This window comes from Colletes gigas, unplaced genomic scaffold, assembly GCF_013123115.1.
Source record: "Colletes gigas isolate AHSC1104 unplaced genomic scaffold, ASM1312311v1 Colletes_gigas_Sc00048, whole genome shotgun sequence".
Classification (NCBI taxonomy): Eukaryota; Metazoa; Arthropoda; class Insecta; order Hymenoptera; family Colletidae; genus Colletes; species Colletes gigas.
This window is the reverse complement of record NW_025106677.1, coordinates 83668-99811: the sequence shown is the minus strand read 5'-3', so window position 1 is coordinate 99811 and position 16144 is coordinate 83668. Positions and strand designations below refer to the sequence as shown.

The following is a 16144-nucleotide window of genomic DNA, read 5'->3' as shown; positions in this document are numbered from 1 at the left end:
TGAGATAGATATCATTTTATTTGAATAATAAATGAAGAGTAAAATCTCCGTACAACAATTTATTTCATTAAACAGTTTATTTGTCCAACGTGGAACACAGTTTAATTATATAATTTAAATTGTAATTTGTATTGCATAAGTAACTCACCAAAAATTATTTAAACTTACGTGTTAGATTTGTTGATCACAGTTTTTACTTATTCGTGAGGTTCTCGATCACAAAGGACTGTTGATCGTTTGTTCTTTTCGGTGTTTCTAGAAAACTGACTTGTTTATTTTACACAAAATATCGACTCGATCGTTCCTATACGGTTTATGACGCTCTCAATTAACTATCGAAACTGTCGACGGGCAAACTACTTAAAACAATCTTTCTTGACGCGGAAAACATTTCTTCAAAAATAGCTTTCGCTGCCACGTGAACCATAAATCGCGTTGATCGTTTGCACGCTAAATATTTCCTTTATTTGTACGACCAGCTGCCACAATTCGTTATTTAAAATGTTTCTCTAAAATTTTAAATAAATTTTTAAAAAACTTATGTAGAAATTCTTATCGAGCAACAAAATCTTTATCTTATCTCGTTTTTCTCCGTACTCGATTCACGAACCCCAAAATTCAGAAAATTTTGGAGCACTGTGCAAGTATAAAAGTTCATCCATAAAACAAATCCCATTTCCATTAGAACCATGATACAATTTAAGAGGATGAAACCTGCTTTTGAAAAAGTGTAAATTTTTCTTTCTCGCGAAATACCTTTACAACAATGAAAGATATAAAAAAAGTTTAAACAAAAGTTGCATCTTCTCTTTACACCTACAAAAAGTATAATTTTAATGTTACCTCATCACTAATCATTTTCCCACGAAAAAGATTTTGTATTTTTTTTCAAGGGGTGATTTCATTCCCTCAAACTGTATTATAACATCGAACGATAAAAAGATTTGTGTTATAGATTAATTATATATTTGCATAGTGTTTAAAAATTATCTGAATTTCTGGGTTTCGAAACTTCTTTATCAAAGCCTATATTATTTAAATATACTGTACTGTGTAATATTAATGATAACAGAATTAATCTGTTAACCGCTAAAACGAGTTATTCCATAATTTGAAAATGCCTCTGTTGTAAGCAATGCAAATTAATTCATCATGAATATTAAACACTTACACTCGAACAGAGTCGATATATCAATATATTGTTTCAAACAATAATACAGGGTGTTCGGCCTCTCCTGGGAGAAATTTTAATGAAAGATTCTAGAGGCCAAAATCAAGAATACCAATTTGTTGATTCAGGCTTCGTTAAAAAGTTATTAACATTTAAAGTTCCGCCTGCAGAACGGCAATCTGCGGACAGCTGCGTGCGCCTAATGGGTTTTGGCAGGTCAGTCCTAGTGGTTCTCACTCACAAAACTGTAAGGCTGTCGATACGTCGTAGAGTTTCTCATGCTGAGTGAGAACCACTATCGCGTGCATGCAGCTGTTCGCAGATTGACGTTCTACAGGCGGAACTTTAAACGTTAATAACTTTTTAACGAAGCCTCAATCGACAAATTGGTAATTTTGATTTTCATCTTATTTTGGCCTCTAGAATCTTCCATTAAAATTTTTCCCAGAACTAACCGAATCCTGTATACTTTGCAGTCAAATATTAATTGAATATGTATTACAAGAATGCAAACTTTTATCCTTGTACATTTATTTCATTCGTATCATATTTCTCAATCAAATTATTTATTTAATCATTCAATGTTATTTCTTGTACATTTTATAACTACACCCACTTTCAGCTAAGATTTTCTGATGGACTTGTGGGTAAAGCCAATCCAGAAAATATTATTATACTTAATAGTAATATAATAATGTAAATAGTACCTCGACGATAGCAGTATCTTATAATAAATAGCGCTGGACTAAAAATGCTAAACATTGTTACGTAGTTGCTAGATGTAAAGATCAAGTTTTATCGATTGCGTTTGCATTTAGTTTCCAAGTTCCTCTTCAATGTTACGACCGTTTCTCGTGGAATTTATATTGTTAAAGGTTTGCGTGCTGACGAAGACGACGCTTCGACATGGCAAATTTGAAATTTAATCGAATTCCGAACGTGTTCTTTTGCGTATCCCTGTTTCCATGAACTTTACATAAAATAAAAGAGGGTGAAAAAAGGAAGATGAAGTACCTGGCTGAAAACTGAAAGAGAAAAGTGCACCCTACCAAAGGAACTGAATTCGCGTATCTAGTGACGGTTTGCTACCACCGAGGAAGCCCGACGAGTTTATACGACGTCGCGGTCGGGTTCACGCCAAATCTATTTACCGTCGCAAACGAACCCTATGGAACGACATCTCGAAGATTCTCGGCAGAAAAGTGAGAAATGTCGTAAACGGAAACAGAAGCTTTCCTCGGGCTGTTTGCGAGACAATCCTTATTATCCGTGAATTGCGTTGCTAGTTCCACTATCCCCAACTCGAACGTATTTTCCATTGCAAATTAGTAGAAGAATACTACAGTAAATGAGATCTCTTCTCCGTTTCAAATTCTGTAAAAGACCTCTTTCAAAAAACAATGTAAAATACCCCTGTTTCTCAGTTTGTCCATAAAAACGATAAAAATCAGATATTCTCCATGTTCTTTATACTGCATTATGTGTACATATTATACTTCTCAATAGATTTTATAGAAAATTTGGAGATAAATATTGTTACACATAGAAAACTTTCTTAACCCTTCAACTCCTAATGAGATAATATAACATAATATACAGGGTGTTTGGCCACCCCCTGGGAAAAATTTTAATGAGCAATTCTAGAGGTCAAAATAAGACGAAAATCAAGAATACCAATTTGTTGATTGAGGCTTCGTTAAAAAGTTATTAGCATTAATTAGTAGCATTTTATGGGTATGTTAATTTACCAAAAATGCTTGCAATTGATCCCTGCAACGAAAAATAATTTTTCCAAGACGATTCGAAATTCTTTTTTTCACCCAAAACTTTCAGCACTTACTCGAATTTTTTTCTCAAAACTGCGTAGGATTTCGTGGGTATGCCTATTCACCATAAATGCTTGTAATTGACCCACGCAACTAAAACTAATTTTTTTAAAATGATTTAAAATTTTTTAATTTCGCCGAAAAAATTTCTGGTCGGTATGGAGCGGCCGAACACCCTTTATAATAATACATTTTTATTGCCATACTGCTAGGATTTTTTTACTCTAAAATAACATGTTATTCCAGTATTCTGACTTTTATTATAATCTCTTATTATTATATTCTATGACTATTATTTTATGACTTATAATTTATGAATCTTCAATTTGCTTCTTGTATTAATTTATCAATAAATATTGTGTAATTTTGAAAACTGAAAATTTCTTATATTTCTTTACGAATATTTTATTGGATCTAAAAAATACTATTAAGTCATAATATATAATCATTTATTTGCAACATTATGGGAGTTACAAAATTTTGTATGGCTTGTATCGATTTGTTATATGAAATGTATTTCATTGATTGTTTATCTGTGATGTGTAATATTATATGACAAGGTATAACAATATGAAATATGTAATAAAATATCAAAACACAATAACGTAAAATATATCGCCGCAATATTGTCACTATTCAGCATTCTTGTGGTTGACTACCGCACTTTTGAATATACGGTTATAGCTTTACCAGTGATGGACAGAGGCCACTTCTCTTCTCAATATCGATACTGTTACGAATTCGTGATAAATAGGAAATGAAGAACTGGACTAAAGCCAGATTTGTCCAAATAAGAACTGGGAAATCTGATAAAACACAATTTTCCTTTCGTCCATGAGTACGAAAATCTTTTTTCAACGTTAATACCAATCCAGAAATTCTTTTCACCGTCATTTTTTCATACAACTAAATCTTCCAAGGGAGTATTCTAGTCTAGAACCATTAACAATTTTTTTTTATTTAATTTCCTGAACTTTATATGCCCTCGAAAATAATCTGGATTCACAAAATTAATAAAGTTACAGACTTAAAACATTTTTTCAAATAGTTATCACGATATATGTATATCATGTTCTAAATGTAAAAGAAAAAACAAAAAATCGAGGAACCAACCTTAAAGTGCTGTCAATACTTTATTTTATATTAAAATCGTTTTTAATTTATTCGTCACCATATATCTCTTACTAGAAACTTAATATGCTCCTATTGAGGTTTACCGATTTTAATGGCAGGACGATAGTGCTATTGTCAAGCTCAATGTGTTAAGAAGATAAAAAGACGGTAGTCAAAGATGAAGGATGAACGTGGGAAATAGGTATGCTGAATGTGACTGAATTCCATACTCGAAGCATATACTTCAGCTTGTATGCCCTTCAAACGTGAGATATGCGATTGAGAATTATCATGAAAAAGAACATCATCCATTCAGTTCATAGGTGTTAGGTATTTCTATGTCAACAAAACACAAGTGGATTGCAAATCGAATATACAACGAAATACTTGTGGCACATAGAATCGTCACGCGTAAGCATTACAAAACTATCAACGAGAACGATTTAGAGTTCAATAATACGTTTTAATACACGTATATACATATAACTGGTACTTACATTTTAGCATCTACTAACGTTTCGTGCGTTATTTATATTTACGAGCCATGCAAATAATTTCTTTGGAATTTTATTGTCTAACCCAAATTACGCGTGAAATTTATAGATATATATAAATTTAATATCACAACCAGAATCGTGACTTTCAAGGTACATATTTATATTGTTCAAGGCTGGCGAAAGATATCAACCGCGGCTATCGAGGTTTCATGGAAGAAACTTCATTGTAACATATTTGAATTTTAATAGAGTTTCAAATATAGGTCGAACCTACTCCGCAACTTTTTCTTTGAAAATACGCAATGAATGTTGCATGCGAGTTTCATCACGTTTTATAAGCGATAGTTGCGGCGGAGAAGTAATGTTTCGTTGGATACCTGCTGAAAAATGCATCGAGAATATATATGTATACGTAAGACGTATGTTTACATTTTCAAACTGCATAAAAAATGTATTTTCTAAAATTTAACCCTTTGAAATTGTATAAATATCACTTACTTAGTTGTCCGTTCATACATTTTCATCCGTAAGGAACTTTGAAAGGTTATCTCTAACGCATTACAGGTTTAAAGATATAATACGACGACGATACTCCGATAGAATATATCAGAACTTGTAGGTACATAATATACAGGGTGTTCGGCCACCTCTAGCAAAAATTTTAATGAGCGATAGTAGAGGCCAAAATAAGACAAAAATCAAGAATACTAATTTGTTGGTGGAAGCTTCGTTAAAAAGTTATTAACGTTTAAAGTGCCGCTCTTACTGAATTTTTTTCTCGAAAATGCGCAAGATTTCGGGGGTATGTCTATTCACCAAAAATGACTGTAATTGACCCCCGCAACCGAAAATAATTTTTCCACAACGATTTGCAATTTTTTTTCTCCGTTGAAAAATTTAGGCACCTAATTGGATTTTCAGTAAGGAATTTTTTTCTCGAAAGTGCGTACGATTTTGGAGGTAAGTGTAATGATAAAAAATGATTGTAATTGATCCCCGCAACCGAAAATAATTTTTTTAAAACAATTTGAAAAATTTTTTTCGCCGAAAAATTTCAGCACCTACTCGATTTTTTTTCTCGAAAGTAGATAGGATTTCGGAGGTATGTGTACTCACCAAAAATGATTGTAATTGATCCCCGCAACCGAAAATAATTTTTCCAGAACGATTTGAAATTTTTGAATTTAATTGTTAATAACTTTTTAACGAAGCTTCCATCAACAAATTAGTATTCTTGATTTTCGTCTTATTTTGGCCTCTACTATCGCTCATTAAAATTTTTGCTAGAGGTGGCCGAACACCCTGTATACGATCGCGGTTATTTCGATGAAGTTTCGCGTCCCGTTCGATAAAAATTTTTCTTCGAGATCAGGCTGTTCAAACGACGTGCAAAAATTCTCGACGTCATGTACACACCTATCTCACTCTCGAGTTGGATGATCGATATTATCCACGTTACCGTAATCCGCTTGTAATTATTTTATATCTTGCAACTCTTCCGACGTTAATAAGTTTCGATAACGTGGAGCAGAGAGCTATAAAATACGTGTTACGTATTTTACACGTCACGACATTTACGATTAATTTGCATTATAAAACATCCAATGAATGAAATCTATTATACATGTAGTAATGTAGTTACGTTGTTACATGTATAATAAAGCTTGCAATGCTTTGTAAATGGACATTTTTTAGCATAGACGTTAGAGAAGGTGCACAAAATAAACGTGTATCTAAAAATTACTTATCCAATATATCAATTTTATTTTAATTTAATGAATCGTTACCTACGTATTTGGGAATTCGATTTTTATCGATTTATGGCCACGAGTTTATAGAAAATTTCGCGATTGTACCGCTTTGGGCATAGTATGTTGATTACTATACACAATCAAGGGAAAATATTTCAAACATCAACGCTGTTGCAAAATTATCTTCATTGACATTTGTACTGTTACATCACGCCCGAAATTTGCGTTCTCTAGTTATTTGAGATTACTAGAGTTGATAAACTATACGCGTGTCTATACTTCGTATCATCTAATAGGAGGAATGGGTACATTTGGGAGAGTTAATAATTGGAATTCATCTAAAATACTGACTATACGTATTCAGTGTTTAAAACTAATAACAAACAACCTGACATATGTATACTCTGTAGGGAACTAACATCGACATTCACTTCTATTTTAAATATTTATTTAATTTTTATTCGATGTATTGAACAGCCACACCTCAGACTTAACGTTTAATCTGGTTTATTTATTTTTTATTCGTTGATCACTTTCAAACTTATTTAAAGGGTATCTTTATTTCTTTTTTTAAACAGAAATCTATATTCTTATTTTCAGATTCTTATTATACGCAACAGAACAAACTTATTGCGTTACTGAAAGAAATGACGTAATTGTGAAATGATGTAAGTCGAGGTATAAAAAAACTTGTAGTATTGTACAACAGTGGAAAAAATTAACGCGACGTGTTCAAACGATATATTGTCATTTTCCTTAGAACTTAAAGTTTCCTATGTATTTGATAAATAGCACAATTCAGTAATTTTTAATGTGATTACGAGAATCTATATTGTTTTCTGCAAAATTGTATAAATGCTTGAATTTCATATTTATTACTTTACTAAAATGTATGAAAAATTTTACTTCATTTTATATACATATATTATCTATAATGCTTTACATTTAATACATAGTAGGTCATGACTAAATTTCAAACGTCATTTTTGAAAATTTGTCAGTTGAGGGAACAAATAAGTCTTTATTTTCATTTTATTCGAATTTTTCAATTTGGCCCAGATATTAAATCGCATTTATTTAAAACACTTGCAAAAGAAAATAATTTAAAAAATAAATTTTGTTTAAACTAAAATAATTTTTATTTGGTACTCCTATGTCATTACTTCAAACATCGAAAAACTCATTTTCGACAGATTACTGATACGATTGTTATAAATTATACGAAAAGGTAATATTATGATTCAAACATATAAAATCAACAACTTTCTAAATTTTGAAAAGTCTGAAGATACGTTTAAATACTGGTACAAACTACAACACATCAATAAAATCTATGTGAAAAAAATAATATACTATACAAGCGACAAAGGGGTCGAGAGATAATTCCAAAACAATAAGAAAAGTTTTTCATTTTCGACGTAATTATCGAGATAATCGAGTTTAAAAATTTACTTCGATTTTGTTGACGCTTTATTTATCATTAATTATAAAATTACTGAAATTGATGGCCTCGATCTCGTATGCATTGCTGTACCCATCTAATTACAAATGCATGAGCTTCAAGCAGCATGTTTGCATTATTCAAGCTTTTAAATGTGTGATTAATACATTGCATCAATTGAACCTGACTTTCAATTTATTTTTCTTTCTTTTCATTTCTTTTTGTCTTTACTATAAACTTTTTCTTCGATTCGGTCCTACAAATGCAAATCGAGGGGTGTAAGATCAAGTGATTTTGAAGAACAAGCAATTCTACCTCCGAGACCAATTCAACATTGATAATTTTAAATTCAATAGAAAATTTCAAGTTTCATACATCGAAAAGGAGTCCAAACGGTGTGAAACTATTAAGTAGTGATATTAGCTATTTAAATGAACTTTACAAAAAACCAATAAGTGTTTACACAGATGTCTAACTCACACTCTTATTATATGTATAGGCTGTACGTTTAATAAGATAAGAAGAGTTTGCTTATTATTTCTACGAAGTCGACAGCAGACGTAACTGTATTGTTTTCACGAAACCAAGTATCTAAAATAAAAACGTATACCCGTAGGGGTATATCAGATGGAACGAGACGTTTCGTTCGCCCCAAGGCAGTTTAGTTATACGCACGCGATCTCGTCGAATCGAAGCACAGAAATCTCGCTCTCGATTCTCACCCTGAAACGCCCCCGACCGCTCGAAATCTCAAATGTCACGAAACGTCGATCGTCGAACTCGAACGGAGGGGTTGGGGGAAAAAGGTTCTTCGGATCGAATTCGTTCATCGATCAAAGTAGACGAGAGAAAACTAGACGGTGACAAGTACACGCGATGGATAAATCTATCTGTTGATCGGTCTCAGAGTGCCTTGGGCTTAAAAATGCAGCGAGACGACAGCTCGAAATTGATAATCGTACGCGAAACGCCACGTTGCGCTTGCGTACGCTCGCACTTACTCGAATAAATGAATGCAAGCCAAGGCGACGGCCGGTAAGAACAGATCATCGCTGCCGACTCTCCAGCGTCTGCCAAATGCGACGAGGCTCGGCATCCTTCCACCTCCGATGGTGAAGCTCGATCCAACAATCGTCGTTGTGCGCAACGAAAAACGGCATGTACACGCGATGACATAACCTATACGAGCGAGGGTAACACCAGAAACGCGTCGGCGGACCGCGCGCTCTGCACTACGTAAACTCGAGACAAGGCGAACGACCGGACCGCCGGACCTTGTTACCAGCCGACTGTCACGGATGCACTGAATCACCGAAACGCGGAACGAGACTAGGTATGCTCGGCCGGTTCGGCGCGAGAAAAAGATACAAAGGGAATCGTACGTTCAGTTTTCGTTATGTTCGCAGTAAACAACTTCGAAACGGCCCATGGTCGATAATATTTAATCACTCAGCTTTCACAATAATATTGTAGATCTGCTTCGATACTTTTTACGACAGCACACGTTCAATATTATTGACAATATTTTAAATTCAGGTTCCTCCAAAACCAGATTTGAAATTTGGCGGTTCAAATGTATTAAAAAAATATGAATCGAAAACGTATGAAATATACAGGGTGTTCGGCCACCCCTGGTTTATTAAAATTTTAATGGGAGATTCTAGAGTACAAAATAAGAGGAAAATAAAGAATATCAATTTCTTGGCTGAGGTTTCATTAAAAAGTTATTAAACATTTAAATTACAAAATTTCAAATCATTCTAAAAAATTATATTTAGTTACAGGAATCAATTACAAGCATTTCTTTGAGAAAAAAAATTTCTTACCGAAAATATAATTTCAGGTTAGAAATGTCACTTCAAAATTTCTTGCGTATCTTTAAAACGTCATAACTTCTGAACGGATTGATGGATTTTAATGTTCCAAAAAGCAAATAACGCATATTTTAGTGAAAAATATGTAGAAATTCTAACAATATTGAAAAAGTTGTTCCTTGACACTGTAAAGTGAGAAAAACCGCCTAAAACTGGTCCAATTTTCAAACGACCATAATTCCTACAATAGTGAACATATTTCAATGAAACTTTTTTCTGAAGCAGAGCTCATGAGTGCCTACAAAAAACTATTAGACAACTTTTTTGTAAAGCATCAAACAAATTTATTAAAAATGAAAACGAATTATTAAGAAAAATCGACAAAGAGGATAGGTGCCTAAATTTTTTCGGCGATAAAAAAATTTCAAATCGTTCTGGAAAAATTATTTTCGATTATGGGGGTCAATTACAATCAGTTTTGGCCATTAGACATACCCTCGAAATCCTACCCACTTTCGAGAAAAAAATTCGAGGAGGTGTAAAATTTTTCGACAAAATTAAAAAATGTCAAATCGTTCTAAAAAAATTATTTTTGGTTGCAGGGGTCAATTACAATAATTTTTGGTGAATAGACCTACCCCCGAAATCCTACCCACTTTCAAGAAAAAAATTAATTACGGGCGGAACTTTAAACGTTAATAACTTTTTAACGAAACCTCTATCAACAGTTTAGTATTCTTGATTTTCGTCTTATTTTGGCCTCTAGAATCACCCTGTGGCCGAACACCCTGTATATTTCTTAGGCTACCAACCATACTTTGATAACTGATATTCGAATTCAATAGGTTGTGAAACAACATGAGCAAAACGTTATGCGTACAAAGATAATGGTTGAAAATTTCATTAGTGATAAATATTACTGTTTTATTGTTGTTTTCTTGTTATGAAAAACGCATCTAAGTTTTAGATACAGTTTGTGTAAGTCTGTACCAGGGTTCCATTTCCTCATAACTCTAGATTTTACGAATTTTTTTATGAAATATAAACTGTATATTTTTGAATGTATATATTTTAAAAAAATGGAAAAAAGAAATTTGTTTTTTTTTTGACTTAACAAAGTAGAAACCGTTTGTAAGGAAATTCATAGTATTTAAGTATTTGCATGAACTTGATGAAAATTGCTTGTAGGATCTGATACCGATTAAAATATATTGGTATTTTAAACGTTCTGTTTTCATATTCGTTTCCATTTCAATAGTAAATTGGAAAGATTATAATATGAGTTTATGAGAAGAAAAAAAAGACAAGGAGGAAGAAGAAAATACTTCGTGTAAAGTAAAGGATTAAAAAAGAAATTGGAATTTATTGACTTTTAAATAAAAATTATTTACGATGTTCAAATTGTAAAATTATTTCCTTCATGCTTCTAAGTGTAGGATGCTAACAGTTTCTTAATAAACACACAATGGAATAGGAAATATCACGTACTTTTACTTGAAATTTCTATTTGTCTATAAAAAAAACATATGTATCACTATATTGAGTGGCAGATATACATCAAATTATATGTATCTATGCATATCCTATACTATGAACTTCAATGATAGCAATCATAATTAAGAACGTATTGATTACATATTCTGTTCGTAGAAAAATACTAATTAAAAGTACAATGTTGTATTCTACCACTTATCAGAATATAATATATGCTTATGCTAGTCAACATTATTAAATTATTCGACATTATATGGGAATTTGGGATAATCTGCGATCAATGGAATGCTGCTATTGTAATACTGATAGCCGATCCAGGAAAAGCTTCACTAATCCTGATAATTAGCCTTCAATAGAATTGCTACATACCATGCGTAAATTAATGAAGAAACTAGTAAGTAACAGAGTGAGATGAACTCTAGGAAATTGCAAAATTACGAGGATTGATTGATAACTAAGATTTTCAATCTTATAAAATATGTTTGAGATAAAAAGAATGAATGAAATTGATTTCAAAATAACATAAATTTATTCTATTTCAAACGTAAATATCACCATGCAACACATTTTTCCAAATAATAAATGAAAACTTACTTTGGCAGTAACCAAATAATTTTTTAGTATAAATAAAGATGAAGCAATGACGAAAACGCAGAAAGTGGGAACAGTATTAGATAACCAATTAATATTTAATAACCAAAATAATTAATTAAGGTCAACCACACCAAACTCACACACTCATAATTAGTTTCCAAAACAAATCCTCCAATGTTTGATGAATGCAATAAACAAACTACGATAAAATATATTATATTCAATTGCAGTAAATACTCTGAATCTCGGAATAAATACCAATTGGAACTAATCCAAGAGAATATTTCAACGATCTCAACTGTTAATATTATTTTTCAAAGTCACAATGTCTCTGAATAATGTTTGATTCGTGCCACGCCCCACACCTGCCTAAAACAATAGTTTACAAACTTTTTGGGAGATATCTCTTAAAAAAAAAAAAGGAAATTTTGCGGATCTGATATAAATAATAAATTTAAAATCACACAAGACAAATATACTAATACTATAATGTAATTCCTTCATAATCATCGTGCCCCCACTTAAAAAAAACTAGTCTAAATAATTAAACTATCGTCACTTTGGTGCAATTAATACAACGTTAAATTCAATTGAAAAAAAGATAGTGACTGTTGAAATTTGCAACAATTTTTTAAGTCACGAAGTCAGCGATTTATTATATCAGATAAGACCATCTACTACTTTACAATTTTTCAAATAAAGCTGTGAAAAATAACGAAGTACAATCCAATTTTTTAAAAATATTGTATTTCCTATTTGTTATTATGAAGGCACAGAAGAGAACAAATTCAATAAATTCATTCTATGAAAGCCTTAAAAAAATCCAAGCTCAAAACAAACTGTATTAATCTGCTTTAGAGTAATTGTTCAACAAACTTATATCGAAAGATTCCAAAATGGTTGATACCGTTATGTCGTTCGCCCTGTATTTAAAAGAAATTCGATAATCCCCGAAAGACAAGCACACTTTTAATTTATTGAAATAAAGTTTGGTTATTGCACATATGCAAATTCATGGAACAATACGCTTGACAGGGGAGAAAATTGGTTGTACATTCGAGTAAGATTATGTACAAGCATGAACAACGGCTGAAAGTTGTTTTAATTGAAATTTTATCGATCGTGTTGCTGAGGGTGAAAGGAAATACGAAGAAGCCATGTTGCTGCATCGACATATCGAGAGACGCGAGTTTACAAGAACGACGAAAACGAAATGGACGATCGCCAATTTCTCTGCTATCCTTACCCCTCTATCCCGGGTCATTTACCACGTTCGTTAACGATTTTCCGAAGCTAAGATGTACGAACACGAGCGGTCGTGACGCGAAAATTACCCTTTGATCATCGCTAATAATAATCCCACCGCATCGATGCCTAATAACTCTTTTTGCATACATTATAGGTATACGATATTCTACTTGAAACGTCCTACTGAACGACTATGGGCAACCTACACAATTTTAAAATGAGCATTACCTTTATTATGTATTATTAATGGAACAAAGTTTTTTAGATATAATAAAATAAAATTATACGTAAATACATAAAAGAAGAAGAATAGTAATATTGCTAATAAGAACAAACTTATATTATAATAGCTATTACCGGCAGCTTCATTTGCATTGAAGTCGTTTCAATTAAGTGGTATTTAATATGAGATTAAATAAAGCAGTAAATTTTAATAATTTATTTATTTTAATAGATTATAAAATGCTAAAAATACCCTCCTTGATGTCGAAACATAGATTCTTGCCAGACGAATTTCTTCGAATGATTATACAATATGTATTATCTTTTAATTGAAGACGAGCATAAACTATTTCTTTAATGCGGCTACACAAATTGTGTGTTATAAGAAATATTATTAAATATAATAATTGCATGATATCGAGTGAGTTTTTTGGCAGCGTGTCAATTTTTTTCCTAGATAGGGGCTCTTTGTAGTTCGAAAGATAAACAGTAATTTTTTACATGAAACTGGTATAAACTGGATTTGGTATAAAAACGTATTAACCTTCATCGATTATAAACGTAGAAATTGAACCACTGGCTTCGTTTATGGAAAATTTGCCTCGTATAACAAGAAATTGATTACCCAGTGCCATCAGTTTCATAAAAAAAAAATGTTTAGTATACTATATACTATAATATGCAACTACACAAATTATGTGTTATAGGAAACATTATTAAATATAACAGTTGCATGATGTCAAGTGTCAAAAATTCACCTAGCTATCATTTTACTTCTAATATACTCCTGCAGTAGTTAAAACCTATATAATGAAAGTTTTAATAGAAAAATATGTTTAAGTAATTCGCATTTTTCTTCATTAATAACATTCTTTCGCGCCCCTCGTAGATCGTAAAGCATCCTCCCCCTTTGGAACACACTGGTGCAAAACCTCGAACTCATAGGCGTGTCGCGATAAAAGATGCTGGAGCATCGTAATCGAAATTCCTCGTCACGAGTAATCGCATTTAATTCCACAGTAAAATAATTAATCGTACGATTCGTAGATTCATGCTCGACGATGACGTAACATAGTACATCCTAGTATCCACATCTATCCACACGAATCGATTATATCGACTTACGATGGTAATTAAGCACCGGAAATCACGCGACGAGAATATATCTCTATCAATTAATCGAAATATAACGCGCATGTAAACCCACCGATGCCTAAGATGTAGGTCACGCGGAATTATCCGCGAACGTATCCTATTTCAAGGAGGCGCTATAATTACGTGTAACTGCCCGCAAATATCCTGCCGCCGAGAATTCTTGAAAACGTGCGGACAGGCCGATCGTTAGCGGGTCAAAGTGATTGATCGGGAGTCCCGATATTAATATCAAGATGTTCACTCACCATATCAAATGCAGGATGAACAGGAAAGCACCGGGCACGACGAGGTCGTCGCTGCCGACGCTCCACCGGCGTCGGAACACCACGATACCAGGCATCGTTTCTAGCGTGTTTCACCCTATCATCCATTCAATCGTCTAGAGTGCTCAGAGTCGGCGGAGACTTGAGCCGCTGGCTTTCGTCCTCGAATCACCGGGCAACGCGAACTTGGACCTTGCTCCGGGTCCTCTTTGAAACTCGACATGAACGCCGTTCGCCTCGTCGAGGTCGTCGTCGTCGCGATCCGAGACGCGCATTTCCGTAACTCTTGCCCAGTCGATCGCGAGTTTCCTCCATCCTCCTCGCGGACAGTCTTTATCGGAAACCGTTCGAGCTATAGGCTAAGGTTGCCTAATTTCGACCACGTTAAGAAATTCTTATTAGTACAGCAATGTCGTATAATACAGTAAGAAGCAAAACTGAACACATATACGACATTTTAACAAAACTAATTTTTTATTCAATATTTGCATGTAGTATACAAAAGAAACAAAATAGTTAGTATAATATTATCTACAATCTTTTGGTTTTTCAAAACAAATTTAACATTTGCGATATTATTATTATTGTTTCGCTTCGTACTATTTTTTTTTGTGTAGTCGGTTTTGCATCGCAACTAATTCTTGGTAAACATTTCCGATTTTGGTACACTTAATATTTCGTTCATAAAATTTTAACCTCGATAATTGCTTCCATACGTTTAGATATACTTAATACTACAGTTTCGCAATACTCTGGTGCAATAAAATTGCATCGATATAACGTTATAAAATTATTATCTAAAGATATAAAGAATAATATCATTTTCCAATTAAAATTAAGCTTATCAACGGAAGTGTTAAAATGTAACGAAGTCAAGATACATTTGAAGTAATAAGAGAAGATGCGTTACTTCAGAAATTGCAACGACAGCATCAATGGCTGCGAAGCTATTAGAAAGCGATGTTGGAAAGGAATTTAGTAAGTAGACAGCTCGAAGAGCATTAAAAGAAGCCAATTTTACAGCAATCGAGAAGAAAAAAAACCTGCCCTATCGGAAAAGAATGTCAAGGCCCGTCTGAATTTTTCAAAAAAAAAAAAACATTTAAGCTGGAATATAGAGCAATGGAAAAAAGTAATTATTTCTACTGAATCAAAAATCAATCGAATTTTATCGGATGGATGTTGTTGGTGTTGGAAAAAACAAGACGAACCTCTTATACCGCGTCATGTGAAGCAAGCAATGCAATTTGGTAGTGTTCACTTATAGTGTGGGGTTGTATTACTACGTATGATGTAGGATCACTACATCGAACAAAAGGTACGGTGAACCAGTCAGTATACGTATAAGGATATTTAAAAAAAAAATTTTCTAGAAACAATTGAAAATATGCCAGTATCAGAGTCGATGCTATACTCCAACATGACAACGCTCCTAGGCATTGCGCGAACAGCGTGAAGAATTGGCTGCAAACTCGACTATTTCAAACCATGGAATGGCCTGCTCAAAGGCTAGGCATAAATGTAAATGTCTGGGCATACTTGAAAATGAAGACAG

General features: G+C 33.0%; 1 protein-coding gene across 1 annotated transcript in view; it reads right to left on the bottom strand.

Moving 5' to 3' along the window:
* Positions 1-16144, bottom strand: part of LOC122403301 (diacylglycerol lipase-alpha) — a 239797-nt gene that overhangs the window by 215953 nt on the left and 7700 nt on the right. Inside the window, exon 4 of the mRNA XM_043406755.1 lies at positions 14572-14958. Coding sequence (XP_043262690.1) covers positions 14572-14666 — 95 coding nt within the window. The 5' untranslated portion in view covers positions 14667-14958. The remainder of the gene's footprint in view (positions 1-14571; positions 14959-16144) is intronic.